Here is a 15,248-nt window from a genome sequence, read left to right on the forward strand (position 1 = left end):
GGGAGTCAGTAAATATCCCAGGTAGGACTTGAACCCAGATTTTCCTGGCTAATAAGTTGGTTCTCTGTACATGATGCTATGATGCCTTTAGGCAGTTTAAAAAGAAACATTACATACACACACATATGGATATAAGCTCAAGAAGGGGTGCAATATCATGGCATAAAACCCCACCATACTGTTAAAGAAGCATGGGCAGTGGGCAGTGGATGGAGAGTCAGGCCAAGAGATGGGAAGTCCTGGGTACAAATCTGACATCAGACACTTTCTAGCTGTGTGACCCTGGGCAAGTCACTTAACCCTCATTACCTGGCCCTAATAGCTCTTCTGCCTTGGAACCAATACATAGTATTGATTCTATGGTGGAAGATAAGAGTATTTTTTTTTTAAGAATAGCAATCTATTTTGCAGACTAAAAAGGTAGCTCCCTTATTTTCAGTACCCCACCATCAAATTAAGAAGAGGTACATCGCTAGTGCCAACCTTTAATTTAGGCATTTACTACATAAAGGAATTCCCTAGACATTACTAAGTCCATCAAGACATTTCTTTAAAAAGACAAATGGATTTTTTTTTCATTGCCCTTGACCTAGTAATGCATCAATAAGGAACAATTAAAATCACTGATAGATCAGATTTCCCATTCCAATCTCTCCTGGCTGTCTCACCTTTTAGCTCTTGCTGAGATGTGTACCAAGCTTCTCTTTCCTGATCAAGCTGGCTGCATAGGGGATCTGTAAGAGAAGCACAAAGAAAACCACTCAGAGCAGTTACAGGGTACCTAATGCAGAGCTCTTGGTAAATGCTAAACAATCTTAATGCAAATAGATGCTTCCCAAGGGTGACACTTTATAATGGAAAGAACTTTGTTAAAAGAAAGATCTTCAATTATTCTGAAGTAAGTGAGCTTTCAAATGTGCACACTCAAATTCACAGAAGAAAAAAAGGACCTTAAAGGTGAAACCCCATTGGTGGAGACCCTGGGAATGGCCCCTGTAGACAATGTGTCAGATCACTACAGGATTTAGACTGTCCTGTAAGTCAACACTATTTTTTACTCTATCTAGATAAGAAAAATGAATTATGGGAAAGTTAAGAGATCACTTCAAGTCAGAGGACAAGAATGGGCCTAGAATACAGATTCATAAACCTATAATACTTTTCTAAGGACTGTGGCATAAACAGAAATCACAAATAGTACTAAATCACATCATACAAAGTACAACATGTAAAATATTTTAAAATAGTAAATAAAGAACTAATAGCATTGTTTGAAATATGATACTTGAAAAATTAACCTGTTTATAAAAGAAAGCATAGAGACTTTGAATGGAAGCCCAACCCTGATTGCCATTTTGATTTATACAGTGGAAATCCAAGTCACAAAAACGGAACCACTCTTGGATAATTTAGATTATTTAAATTTGTCTTTCTAATCTATTTGCCACCAAGTCATCTAAAAACATTTCACTATGATTGATATTTTTATCCTCAGAGGCTCAATTTAACTTTCCAGCTTATTACACAAAAAAATTCAAGGAATCTATTCATAGATCACTGTTAAAAAAATTTTTTTAAAGTATGTTAATGCCAAAATCCAGTTGTGATGTAAGTTGTTCCCTGTGGTCAAGACATGGCAATTCCCTAAAGTATTTAGAGCCACTTTTCAGCTCATATGATGATTTACTCTCTCCAGTACCTGATATATAACTTGCCTGGTATGGATAAACAAAAAAAGGAAAGTAAAATTGGTCACATCAAATCAACAAGCATTTAGTAAGCACTTAGTGATGCTTAATGGGCTAAATGCTGGGGATACAAATACAAGCAAAAAGAAACAGTGCCTGCCTTTGAGGAGCTTATATTCTATGCAGGGAGCTGAAAGTGGGGATGAGGGAGGAAGGAAAGTAGCCGTCATGGTGAAGAAAGAAGAAAAAAGGAAAATTATTTGATTGAACTTCAGATTTGTATATGTATTTTAAAAGCCTTCTTGTGAAAACTTTCTTTCATATTTTTAACAATGTGTAAAGGAAACATGATTATGCCCAGGCCTACCAGTCCCTAAGGAGAGGAATAAAATCCCTAGTTAGAGGGAGCCAAAGAGTCAGCAGTGGTGTTTGGAGAGGAGATTGTGGCTACATCCATAAGCAAGCAGACTATTTTGTCAATGAAATCAACCCAGTAAAAGTTGAAAGTAAGTAAAACTACCCTTTGTCATGGGGATGAGAAAATGGAAGGCTGTCAGTTTGGAATTTTGAATGAACTGACCAGATGTTTTATAGTCATGCACACACAACTTGAATCACAGGTGTGTGGATGCATGTACCTCTGGCTACGGGGGCATGGATCTACCAGAGCGGATAGAGGGCATTGCTATTATTTATTCATATTTTAATGTGTAAAAGCATATTGTTTTGATCTTGTATTTCAGGAGATAATCTTGATAGAGAGTGTGTAGAAAACATCTTATCACATATCTACCATGACTACTTCATTCATTCCAGAGGTGGATAGAGAAGGTTTTGCATCTCAGTTTCCTGGGTCACCACATATTTTAACTTCCCAAAGCTTATGGGTCATTTCTTCTTTCTTTTGATGTGTGACTGAAGAAGACCTTAAGTGGGACTCTATGTATATATCCCAAAGTAATGTAGGAGACAGAAGGAACACAAAATTTTGAGTTTGAAAATGTACTTTAAAAAAATAGTATAGCTTTGCTTTCAGAATTTTTGCTACCTATTTCCTCACAGAAAAGCCTCTCTTTCAAGGATCCAGTCTCCAATTTTTGCCCCTGAAGTCCAGAAGTCATCTTCAATCACAGGAAAGTTTCTTCAAAGACTAATGACTTTAGATCAAGAGAGGGACAGCTTTTCAAGAGTAGCAATAAAATATTTCATGAAGATGGAAGGACAAGCAGGAAGAAAGCAAAACAATCTTTTTAAAGGAAAGAGATGTAGGTAGTAAGTACACCTGCTCTTAAAAAACCAGACATAGAACCAATGTCTGCACTCAGGGTTGCCTCTATTCAGTCTGCTGCTGGTTTCATTGTTCTACTGTTCTTAAGCAACTACGAATTGAGAATCATGAGAATCACTGACTCATCTTTCCAATTCTAAGATCACAAATGACAAATAGAAGCATGTGAGTATGAGATCGTATTGTTCACCAAGACTATTCTGTTCCTGAAAATCTAGGCTTCTACTATGCATGGAAGGTTTTATCTACTGGTTCTGGTTCCAAGAAGTTCACTGTAAACCAGCTATAGCAGAGCAACCCCTACCACTATGGTTGTTTGGGAAATTTTCCTTTTCCTTTTGCAAATACTCCAGATCACAAAGGTTGGCAAGAAAAAAGGGAACCTGAATGCCAACCTGTCTTACAATTTCCAAACATCCCAGGATCTCTAGATGGACTAAAAGTGGATTCCATTTTGAAGTTCAGGGGAAGAGTAAGGATGGACACTTTCTCAGAAGTCTTCACCACAAGAATTGGTTCTATTTCAATGCTCTGAGTTTGGTCCAACTTCATGGGTGTGGGTTTTTAAATTAATATTCAATAACTAAGTATTATATTTTATAAAGTAAAAGAACTACCTGAATCCATCCTGGTTGCAAGAAAAAAGAGAGGAAGAGGGAGGAGCTACAGAACTTATAAAACAATAATGTAACCATGCAAACATGGAGGTGCAGGAGAGATTAAAGGGAATTTTGGGAAATACTAAGGGACTTCTGGGGGATGAAGTCCAAAGGTTCAAAATCTCCAATTTTATATGGGGAGAGAAAGAGGATGAAGAATGAGCCTCTATAACTGAATATTCACTGATCATATATGTGATGGAGAATTAGTATAGAAAATCAGTTGGAAAAAGATGCATCAGATTGCAAGCTTATTTTCTGCCATCCTTAGAGCAATTGTCTTGGAGATCTAAAACTAATGTCCGTAGAACATAATGCAGAGAGAGTCGGCATCAGAATAAATAATAACAATGTAACGATGATGTTAAACAGGAGTAGTAATCATAATGAGGAGGGTGGTAAGTAGTAATAATATTGGATTTATACAGTGCCTTACAATTTGCAAAGAATTGACATGTTACCCTATTTGATCTTCACAATAGCCTCTTGTTGTAGGTCTTGTGATTAGTTCCCATTTTTACAGATGAGGAAACTGAGACAGAGAGATTATAGCTAGGGTCATACCACTAGTAAGTTTATGAGGTAGAATCTAAATTCAAGTCTTTCTGACTCCAAATTCCACCTAGGTTCAGAGCCGATCTCTGGCAAAAACTGACTGTGTGACCCTTTGAGTTCTCAAAGCCCCAGTCAATTTTCTAAGATCATAAATCACCAAATAGTTGATGATCTACACTGGCAGAAGGAGTTTCTTCTTTTTTTTAAAGAATAAAAATATTTATTAAGCATTTTCTGTATTCAGGACACTGTAATGGTGGACATAGAAACCAATATAAACAAATGACAGTCCTGAATTTCAAGGTGCTTACTCATATATTATTAATATTGTATCAAGAAGAAGTTTCTTTTTTTAGGAGTTTCCTATGCCAGCAAAATCACAGTCCAGGATTAAATAAAAAAAGTCTAGAGCTGCGTATCAAGTCAATTGCCTGGTAAGAGTTTCTTTTTGGATAGAAATGAAACTGAATGAATGAAGTCTTTTCTAGGAACCTTTTAAACTAAGAGAAGATGCAAAAAAAATTTTTTTTTTTTAGTATTCTATTTCAGACTTGCCCATGGTCATCCAGATAAGTGTCTGGGGCAGTATTTGAATTCGGGTCTTCCTGTCTTTAAGTCTGGATGTGCTGAAAACAAAACAAACCTAAACTCCTCTGTGCTGTACTGGCAGAAACCTGGGCCAGTTCCCTCCAGTGAGCGCTGGAAGATCTCCAAGTGAAGACCTCATTGTCGGAGCCTTGGGCTTTGGCCAGCCTGAACTCCTGTGGCAACAGGAAAAGACACGCATTCCCCTCTCCCAGGGCTGAAGCGCTCGCTCGACTCCCCCAGCCAGGAAGCTGTAAACTGCCTTTTTACAGGTCCACAGTGAATGAAACATCAGAATTAAATCTATTGATTGGGCATTATTTTAATTGAGGCTTTTAATGAAGAACTGGGAGACTCGTGTTTCTCCTGGCTGCCGGAAGCTGCAGCTACCTGGTCGAACAGCAGAGGGCACTTAAGACTAACCCATCGCCTCCGCCTACCTGCCTCTCCTGAGCCCTGCTGCAAGCTGAACCGAGGCGTATTTGGGCTCAGCCATTCATCACACATCACACGCCCCGCATTGCAGTTTTACAGCGTCCTTCGCGGACTTGGTTGGAGAAGGAGCATTTCTTTAATTTTAATTTTGATTTTATTTACTTATTTTTAAAGAATACTTTCCCATGTTTCCATGATTCGTTTTCTCTCCCCCTCCCAGAGCCAACAAGCAATCCCATTAGGATGTACAAATGTCATCACCCGATACCTATTTCCATATTGTTCACTTTTGCTCTAGAGCGATCTTTTAAAGCCTGACCCCAAATCACACATCCATATAGACGTGGTAAGTGATAAGTCACATGTTTTGCTTTTGCATTTCTACTCCCATAGTTCTTCCTCTCAGTGTGGCTGGCATTCTTTTACCTAAGTCAGAAGGAGCATAACCAAACTACAATAGCAGCTGATGCAAAGAAGCGCTCTTTAAACGCTTGTCGCCAAAGGAGCAAAACCCAAATAGAAACTCATCTCTTTTGTTAGAAGACACAGGCACACAATAGACAAACACACATATGTGTGCTGATATATGTGTGTATATACGGAGGTGTGCCTTTAGGCATATGTGTGTATGTACACAGGTATGGATGGATGTTTAGGTCCTTAAAGGAATGTTGTTAAATAGACTGTTGGCTGGGATGCAATTTGTCCTCTTCTGTTTTCAGTTCTGATGTGTGCTAGTTATTTTTTTTTTTAAAGTAAAATGAATTTTCATTATGCCACTTGTGAATAGGTAAATAAGTCTTTAAAAAAAAAAACCCAAAACAAACCCTTATGGGGGCAGCTGGGTGACTCAGTGGATTGTGTCCCAGTTTCAAATTTGGCCTCAGATACTTCCTAGCTGTGTGACCCTGGGCAAGTCACTTAACCCCCATTGCCTGGCCCTTACTGCTCTTCTGCCTTGGAGCCAATACATGGTATTGATTCTATGACAGAAAGTAAGGGTTTTAAAAAAAACAAAACACTATATGATTAATTTTCAACTTCTATAGTTAGATATCAGGGAAAACACTCGGTTTTGCTTGTTTTCCTTTAATGACAAAATATAGTTTAGAAATGAAAATTATGAACATCTACAATTGTTTTTCAGAATATTTTTCAACAACTATTTTGATCTGTACATTTAAAAACTTAGATCATAGTAAATTCTTTTAAATCACAAATGAATGCATGTAAAAACTATTAACCTAATTTTGTATATATTTTCCATCTTCCATAACTACATAGGATTTGTTTGACTATCACAATATAATTTCCAACTCCCATAACTACATAGTATTCATTTGACTATCATGATTACAACTTCTCATTTTACTAATGGAATAAAGGAGAGTTAATGTTCTGATTGTGGTTTTGACTTAAAATGAAAACCGTATAACAATAGAGTGCAGATTTCCTTGGAAATCTTCACAGAGTTTGTAGTTGAATTCCTAGTGATTATGGAATTAACATGTACTTTTATGACATTTTAAGGATTCAAAAAATTGGCTCTTTTCTGAATTAACCAAGTATTCGCTAACTGTAAGAGGATTTGCACTCAGACATTCTAGCCTCAAAGGGCAGACCTAATCTCTTGGTAACTATATTCACTTATGAGTGCAACAATTCAGGGAAGATCTAAGCTAGTAACTTTAAAGTCTGCTGATTTATTAGTTGCCACAAAATGCCTTAGATTTTCCTTGGACATTTTGGGAGGTTCAGGATATTTTCCCCAGCCAGAGGAAATGATCAGAGGCCAGATAATTTACTTGAGCAATAGCTTATTGATCAGTAACTTTGAGCAGATAGATTAGACTAGGAAGGCTGCTGTGACTTCACTTGTTCAAAAATAACTTTTCCACCAGTGTCTGTAATATTCCCCATCAGAGTAACTCAGCTGAGTTACATTTTCAAATAGAAAATAGAATGCAAACTTACAGAAGGCAAGAAGTATTTTTTTTAATTTAAATTTTTAGTTTTGTTTTAGCATCTCTAACACCTCACAGTATCCTGTACATTGGGTCAGAGCTATGTTTTCAGGGGTGTAAGAAATATCCAATGAGGAAGTTTCCTTTACCAAGGCAGATCACCAACTGTTCTGCGCCTTAGAGTCTCAGATAGCAGCCTCTGGAATTGAGAAATTAAGTGATTTGCCCAGGGTCACAAAGCCAGTATATATCAGAGGTGGGACATGAATTCATGCCTTCCTGACTCAGAGGACTTCCTGATTGCAGCTCTCTGCTCACTGTCATGCTTTCTTTTTGACTTTCAAGGAAGTCCTTAATAAGTACTCATATTGTGTAGCCTAAAAAGGTCATTATTAACGTGGACATATTTTATCTAGGAGATATGACATGTAATACTATTAATATGTTACACATAATTTTACAGATAAGGAAATAGGCCACTGGCCAAGAACATAGTATTTGGGGTCACAGAGATAACATGAAGCCTAATTTGAAGAGGGCCAGTTCAGGTGAGGCATCAGGGAAGCTCTAGGAATTACAGAGCCCCCATGAGGACCCTCAGGCTTTGGGATTGAGTCTCTCCTTCCAGTAAAGGGCTAGGACTAGGAGGAGGAACAGAGATGACTGCAACATGTGGCCCAATTTGGCTCTGGGTTTAACAATGCATTTTAAAATAATTTCGATTACTAATCAGGATTCTAATGGCTTAAAAGAATTCCCTTAAAGTGTTTCTTTACTACCAAGGGTAATTTACTAACCATTCTGAATAAATAACATTTGTCAAAATTTATCAATAAATTGCTTCAGAATTTTTTACAAAAGAGTACAATTCAAATTCTTAGTGCTAATGCCTTGACTTGCATTTCAGTAATTTTAAAGAACTTTTTGTTTTTTTCCTTCTGACAATAACAATTCCCTACACCCTGGGTGACAAGTTATTTCTACTTAAAAAAAAAAGTAGGTGCAGAAGCCAAGCATTAAAGTTACATAAATGACATTAGGGAGCTTCATTGGTGGCAACGAAAATAATACACTAGGCTCTGATTCTACTTTAAAAATTTTTTTCATTTATTTATTTTAAACCCTTACCTTCTATCTTGGAATCAATACTGTGTATTGGTTCTAAAGCAGAAGAGCAGTGAGGGCTAGGCAATGGAGTCTAAGTGACTTGCCCAAGGTCACCCAGCTAGGAAGTGTCTGAGGCCAGATTTGAACCTAGGACTTCCTGTTTCTAGCCTTGGCTCTCAATCCATTGAGCTAAACAACTGCTCCCTCCCCCCTTTAAAAAATTATTACAAATATTTTAAGGAGAAATGGAAGATGACTTGTCTTATAAGCACTGCTAAAAAATATCACAAAGAAAGATGGCTGTATCAAAGAAGAGTTTCAGGAAGGGAGAGTAATGATTCAGAAAAATAATTCTTATTTATTATCAGTCAATCAGTAAAAATTTACTGTTTACTAATTTACTAATCACCTACTATGTCTTAGGCACTGTACAAATGCTTTTACTGTACAAGTAGATCTTGGGAATTATTAAATTGTAAGAATGATTATTATAAGTAAATTAAGAATGGAATTACATGTTTCATTCTGAAATCCTTTGTCTCTTGTCATCATCCTTAATATGAATTTAATCGACATGGATGTATGCACTAAGGATTATAGTTGCAGAAGTCCTAGGCTTTGTGTAGTACAAGCTATGAAAGATTCAGGTAAGTCTCTGTATCCCACACTGACAATTTACACATCTTCTAATGACATGTGTTAGTTATATTTAGATGAAACATACTGATATTGCTGCTTGTCCTGTGTCTAAGTAAATCTCATGGAAATGAGAATTCACACAAGTTGAGAGGAAAGGGGACAAAGGCTTTCAGAGCAGAAGACTAGATGTGTCAAAAACAAAATCAATCAAGAAATATCTTTTGAGGTAGAAAGAAATGTCTTACAATTTGTAACTGCTGTACCATTTCTTCTCGATATGCCAGTTCTCTTTTCATTTGATCCTGAAAATTATCTGTGGGAGAGAGGGAAATAAAGAAATTAATTAAAATAGCAACATGAAAAATATCTTTTTTTAGTACATTCAAGTTAAAATATCACTGAAGGCATTTTAAAACATGGCCCAGTTCTTTGGTCTCATTCAAAAAAAATAAATAAAACTTAGAATTATTCTGAGAACTGTTTGTTTGTGATATAGTATCACTGTAAATGGATCAGAATCTCCTTGAAGCATGGGATTATATATCTTGCTTTATGGTGCCTTCCATAGCATCTAGTACTATTTTTTCACACATAGTAGGTACTCAATATACATTTACTGAATGATTGATATAAGTGAATTGCAGAGCTTAGCTTCCACTCTACCCCAAGTATGGGCCAGGAGGAGTGACACAGTTTAGGGAAAGAGCCAAGTTTTGACTCTAGTAATAAACAATGTTTAGGTTGAACTGGCCTTTATTATTTTATAATTAGAGACATGCTGGGTTATGCCTTGTGGATGAACTGGATTGTCATGATTCACCGAAAGCCTTAATTTTCAGGAATAGTGAAAAGGTGTCATTGATTCCTGTCTACTTTTCTATAGGAGATAAGATACCCCAAATGGGGCTGATCAGATTTTCAGTGGGGTTTCCAGTGAGGTTTGGCATGTCATATAGTCTTAGTAATTTTCTTGAACTCTTCATTGCATCATAGAAGTAACAAATCTTAAGAAATCATCCTATCTGAGTGGGTGTGACGGTCTATGCCTATGGTCTTTGTTACCAGGGAGGCTGAGGCTACTCTGATACCTTAATCTGAGCAGTTCTGAGCTGCGGTAGGGCTAAAGCTGATCAGGTATAAGTGCGGCATCAGTATAGGAGCCCCTGAAAGTCAGAGGCTACTGGGTTGCCCGAGGAAGGGACAAATAGAGGAGATCCAAGTTCTGTGCTCATGAGCGGTAGGATCAGCACTTCTGCTTGGGTGAGTCAGGGACATTTATTCTCAAGAACAAACAAACAAAACAAAAATTTTAAAATCATCTTGCAATACTTTATTTGGAAAGTTCCTGGGATTTTTATAGTACAGAACAAATTATTCCTGGATCTGCTCCACATATTTGTCATCTCCGCTCACTCTGATTGTTACAAATATAAGAGCGGGCCAACCATTGACTTTTCTTGTTTCAATGAAGGACAAAGATGACCTCATTTTCCACCTGAAGATTATCCATGCAATGGCCAATCATGACTCCATAAGACTGATGATGAAGCATCTTTCCTACCACCTGGGAGAGAGGTGATGGATGGCAGGTGCAGAATGAGACATACATTTTTAGACATGACCAATGTGTGGATTGGTTTTGTTTGACTATGCGTATTTGTTACAAGGGAGGGCCTTTGGAGGGTAGGGGAATGAGGTGTAATGATAGAGATAAAAAATAAAGAAAAGGATACTGATGAGAGATATAGATATTTTTAAACTTTACCTTCCGTCTTGGAATCAATGCTGTGTATTGGTTCTAAGGCAGAAGAGTGGTAAGGGCTAGGCAATGGGGATTGTGACTTGCCCAGGGTCACACAGTTAGGAAGTGGATGAGGTCAGATTTGAACCCAGGACCTCCTGTCTCTAGGCCTGGCTCTCAATCCATTGAGCCACCCAGCTGCCCCCACTGATGATATATTTTAAAAACACACAGAACAGAAGGAAAAAAGATCAGGAGACATATAGACAAGCAGGGCACTCTTGGCACTATAGTATTAAATCTGATACATACTTTAAAAAACAAGCTGTATGCAATAGACTAATTTTCACAGACAGTCCTTTTTCTGTTTGTTGTACATGGAAATGTTTGTGTTTGTTGATTTTTGTCAAGTTCATAATAAAAGAAGAAAATCTGAAAAAAGCAAACAAACCTGAAAGAACAACACAATTCTCTTGTGTATCATGATAAAATCAGAACTCCTGGGGCAGCTGGGTGGCTCAGTGGATTGAGAGTCAGGCCTAGAGATGGGAGGTCCTGGGTAATATTTTCCTCCACTGAATTCCCACTTAGTCAGCCTGGCATGATGGATAGTGAGCTGGCCTCGGAAACAGAAAGCCATGAATTCAAGTTTGACTTCTTCCACAGATTGACTGGGTGACCCTTCCTGAAACCCACTTAGATTATAATTTTCAGAGCAGGTAATCTGCATTGGCTTAGTAAATTGTCCCTCTACTAATGCCACCATTAGTGTGGTTCAAAGTTTCCCTCTGAAGCCTCATCATGGTAACCCTAGGTTCCTCAAGTCTGCGCTAGCCCCTAATGCAAATTCTACCAAGTCCTACCAATCTGAAAAGGCCAGGCATGGAGATCTAGTGGTGAATTTGCTACCAAGAATCTACCTAATTTATTTTCAAAAAAGCCCCCTGCAGGAAGACTGACCAACAAATGAGGAAGGTTTTAGGCTGGGGAAACTCATGAAACAATCTCTTTAGGATCTGGAGGAGGGACTGCTAGATGACATAGTGGATAAAGAGCCAAGCCTAGAGACAAGTGAAGAGACAGGAGGACCTGGGTTCAAATGTGACTTCAGACACTTCCTGGGGGACCCTGGGCAAATCTAAGTCTATGGCCTTCACCTGGTTGTTCTCACCACTACACACAGCCCTTTTGAGCTTTGGTCTCCATAACCTTCCAGAATTCTCTGATCTTCAAAAGGGGAGACCCATAATGAGGTGAATTTTTGCTTCCAAAAGGGAGGAAAGTCACTAAATATCTGTCATCAGAATTTTAGCTTCTGGTGAAGAGGTAGAACCATTTACAGATATTTGGAGAGTGCAAATCCCAACTGTGTAAAAAATTTTGGAAAGAAATTGTCACAGCATTTTTGAATGGGAGTTATTTAAGTAATCCAAAGAAAGATATAAAGCAAAATCAGACTATGGAGTTGGAAAGAAAAAGCCCTCACAATTAAAGTCCAATGTTTGACCATGTCAAAGAAATCACCTGAAATTCAAGCATAGACCCACTTTATCTTAGGATTCTACCTAACTCTTTTTTTCCCTACTTAATAGACCCTGGCTTCCCAGTGACTTTCACTTATGCCTTCTCAAATATCCTGGCTTATCACTCTTGTTTTTGTATTACACCTATGCAGCAAGATCTGACTCAAATCAAGCTGTTATTCCTGCAGTACTTCCCCCTTGTTTTGTAAGCAGAAAGCTGTAGGGGAGCCACTGAACCCCCAAACCCTATTCCAGTCTCACTGCCTTTAGCCTCTACCAGTATAGATCATCATGAACCAGCTTCTTGAAGTGCCATTTTGATCATGACAATTTTTTTTTTAAACCCTTACCTTCCGTCTTGGAGTCAATACTGTGTATTGGCTCCAAGGCAGAAGAGTGGTAAGGGCTAGGCAATGGGGGTCAAGTGACTTGCCCAGGGTCACACAGCTGGGTCACACAGCTGGGAAGTGTCTGAGGCCAGATTTGAACCTAGGACCTCCCGTCTCTAGGGCTAGCTCTCAATTCACTGAGCTACCCAGCTGCCCCCGATCATGACAATTTTTACTTCTCCTTAGAAACCTGCAGTGGCTTCCAATGCTCTCTAGAAACAAATTGTAAAAATGAGAACAGGAATCTTGCAAGCTATGGGTAAGGGAGAGAGGTGATGACAAAAGAGGAAACATAATTTTAATGACATGGAATTGGAAAACTTTTATATGGAGAAAATTAATGCAACCAGGGATAAGATTAGAAGGGGAAAAGTTGACTAAAATAAATATGTGTGACTAAAAGCCATTTCCAATAAATAGATTGAATAATTAAGAGATCTGAACAAAGAGTTCTCAAAAGGAGAATTGCAAACTGTTAACCATACAAAAGAATGCTCTGATCATTCATCATAAGAGAACTCAGCTAAAAACAACTCTCAGGTTTCACTTCAGACCCAGAAAACTGGCAAAGATGATGAAAGAAAGAATAGTCAATACTGGAGGGATTGTGGAAAGATGGACATACTAATTGGCACTGTTGGTTAAGCTATAAATTAGTCCAAATATTCTGGAAAGCAATTTGGAACTATATGAAGAAAGGGACTAAAAAGAGCAGTCCCTTTAGCTTAGCCTTAGCATATATCCCAAAGAGCTCAATGACAAAAAGAAAGACTTGAAAAACACCCAAATATCTAGAACCACACTTTTTGTGATAGCAAAGAACTGGACAACAAGTTGTGGCACATGAAGGTAATGGAATTTCCTTGTGCTGTATGAAATGGTGACCATACTGAATACATAGACTCATGGGAAACCCTATAAACTAATATAGCCCGAAGTAAACAGAGCCAGGCAAACAATATTCACAGTAAGTGATAAAGCCTTTACTAAAGATTTTTTATGTGCCAAGAGTAGAAGACCCCAAAACAAAGGGAGACACAATATCTGCCTATAAGGAGCTTACATTCTAATAGAGGGCGCAGTAGTGGCCTGTGAGAGATGTTTTGGTTTGGAAAGTTATGGCTGATGAGTAGAGACAACGGGGAGGAAATTGACCCTACAACAACTACAACAATGGAAACCACCACCACAACTAATAATTTAAAAAGGATGCTGCAAAATCATAAATACCAAGCTTGTACCTTAGTGAGAGAGATGAGAAGGTTCTCCTTTCTGCTTCTTTGCAGAAGCGAGGGACAACAGGCATGGGATATTGGGTATAATGTCAGATTTTGTCAACATTTGTTAGTTTTGTTCAACTATTTTTTTCTCTTCTTTTTCATTTTTTTGTTATAAAATATGGCTTTCTGGAAAGAGAGGTTTTTAGGGGTCTTAAGGCATTTTTCCAGTTGACCTCCCCTGACTCCAGCTGTATCTCCTTAAGATTCTCACTTGGGCATTCTGCTTTAACCAAGTTCAGCTGCTTATCATCCCCAGCACAACTCATTTGTTATTCCTTCTGACACTACCTTGCTATTCTTCCAACCAGAATTTTTTCCCCTCTGCCCTATTAATCCATATCCTTTCCAATTTAGAAACATTGCTGACTTAATCAATATTTTTAGAGCACTTTGCTGATGTATCACTTCCTCCATGAAGTCTTCCCAGGTTAACCCTCTATGGCTCTGATCAGTGTCACCATTCTAGGAAACCTTTTAGTGTTTATAAGCCACCATGATTAGTAATATGAAAGGCAGCGTGGCTTAGTGGATAGGATGCTGACTTCAGAAGCAAGAAGATTTTGATTCTAATCTAGCCTCCAGTATATACCAGGTATATGACCCTGGATGAATCACTTAACCTCTTAGATTCCCTAGGCAAGTCTTTTTTTTTGTTTTTAAACCTTACCTTTCCTCTTCTTAAAAACAAAAAAACCAAAATAAAACCTTTTCCATCTTAGAATCAATGCTATGTATTGGTTCCAAGGCAGAAGAGCAGTTAGGGACAGGCAAAACTTGTCCTAGGAAGTGTCTGAGGCCAGATTTAAACCCAGGTCTTCCTGATTCCAGGCTTGGTGCTCTATCCAGTGGCTATCTAGCTATCCCTTGTTTCCCTAGGCAAATCTTAACAAGAAGATGTCAGCTGGTAGAAAAAGGATTAGTGAGGACTGTTCTGCATTTAGGGGTTCTCCATGCCAATGAAATCACAGTTTTGACCATATCCATAAATATTTTTATGTCTTATTTTTGGGTTTCTCTCCCTGATTAGATTTCAAGCTCCTTAAAGGCAGTAACCACTTATTTGCCTTTCTAATTCCCAAATACTTTGTACATTGATCTGTACACGTATATGGTGTCCACCTTTGCCTACAGGAGACTTTGGCCTCCTCAGAGAATTCACATGTTTCCTTTGGAGTTGCAGACTGTTGGCATTGGAAGAGACCTTAGTAATCATTTAGTGCAGCTTTCCTTTCATTTTACAAATGAGGAAACAATTTCATAGAGGTTAATTGACTTTCCCAAGTCATTCAGTGAATAGGACAGCTAGATGGCATAGCGACTAGAGCACTGGGCTTAGAATCTGGAAGATTCATTTTTATGAGTCCAAATCTGGCCTCAGGTTCTTATTAGCTTAAC

At 38.1% G+C, this 15,248-nt stretch overlaps 1 protein-coding gene across 1 annotated transcript in view; it reads right to left on the reverse strand.

Moving 5' to 3' along the window:
• The window catches only part of SKOR2 (SKI family transcriptional corepressor 2), a 72,428-nt gene that overhangs the window by 13,231 nt on the left and 43,949 nt on the right, over window positions 1-15,248 (reverse strand). The window contains exons 7-8 of the mRNA XM_001371690.5: window positions 9,166-9,233; window positions 669-734 (exon numbers count right to left, since the gene is read on the reverse strand). Of these exons, the coding sequence (XP_001371727.4) occupies window positions 672-734; window positions 9,166-9,233 (131 nt within the window). The 3' untranslated portion in view covers window positions 669-671. The remainder of the gene's footprint in view (window positions 1-668; window positions 735-9,165; window positions 9,234-15,248) is intronic.

The sequence above is a fragment of the Monodelphis domestica genome, chromosome 3 (assembly GCF_027887165.1).
Source record: "Monodelphis domestica isolate mMonDom1 chromosome 3, mMonDom1.pri, whole genome shotgun sequence".
Taxonomy (NCBI): domain Eukaryota; kingdom Metazoa; phylum Chordata; class Mammalia; order Didelphimorphia; family Didelphidae; genus Monodelphis; species Monodelphis domestica.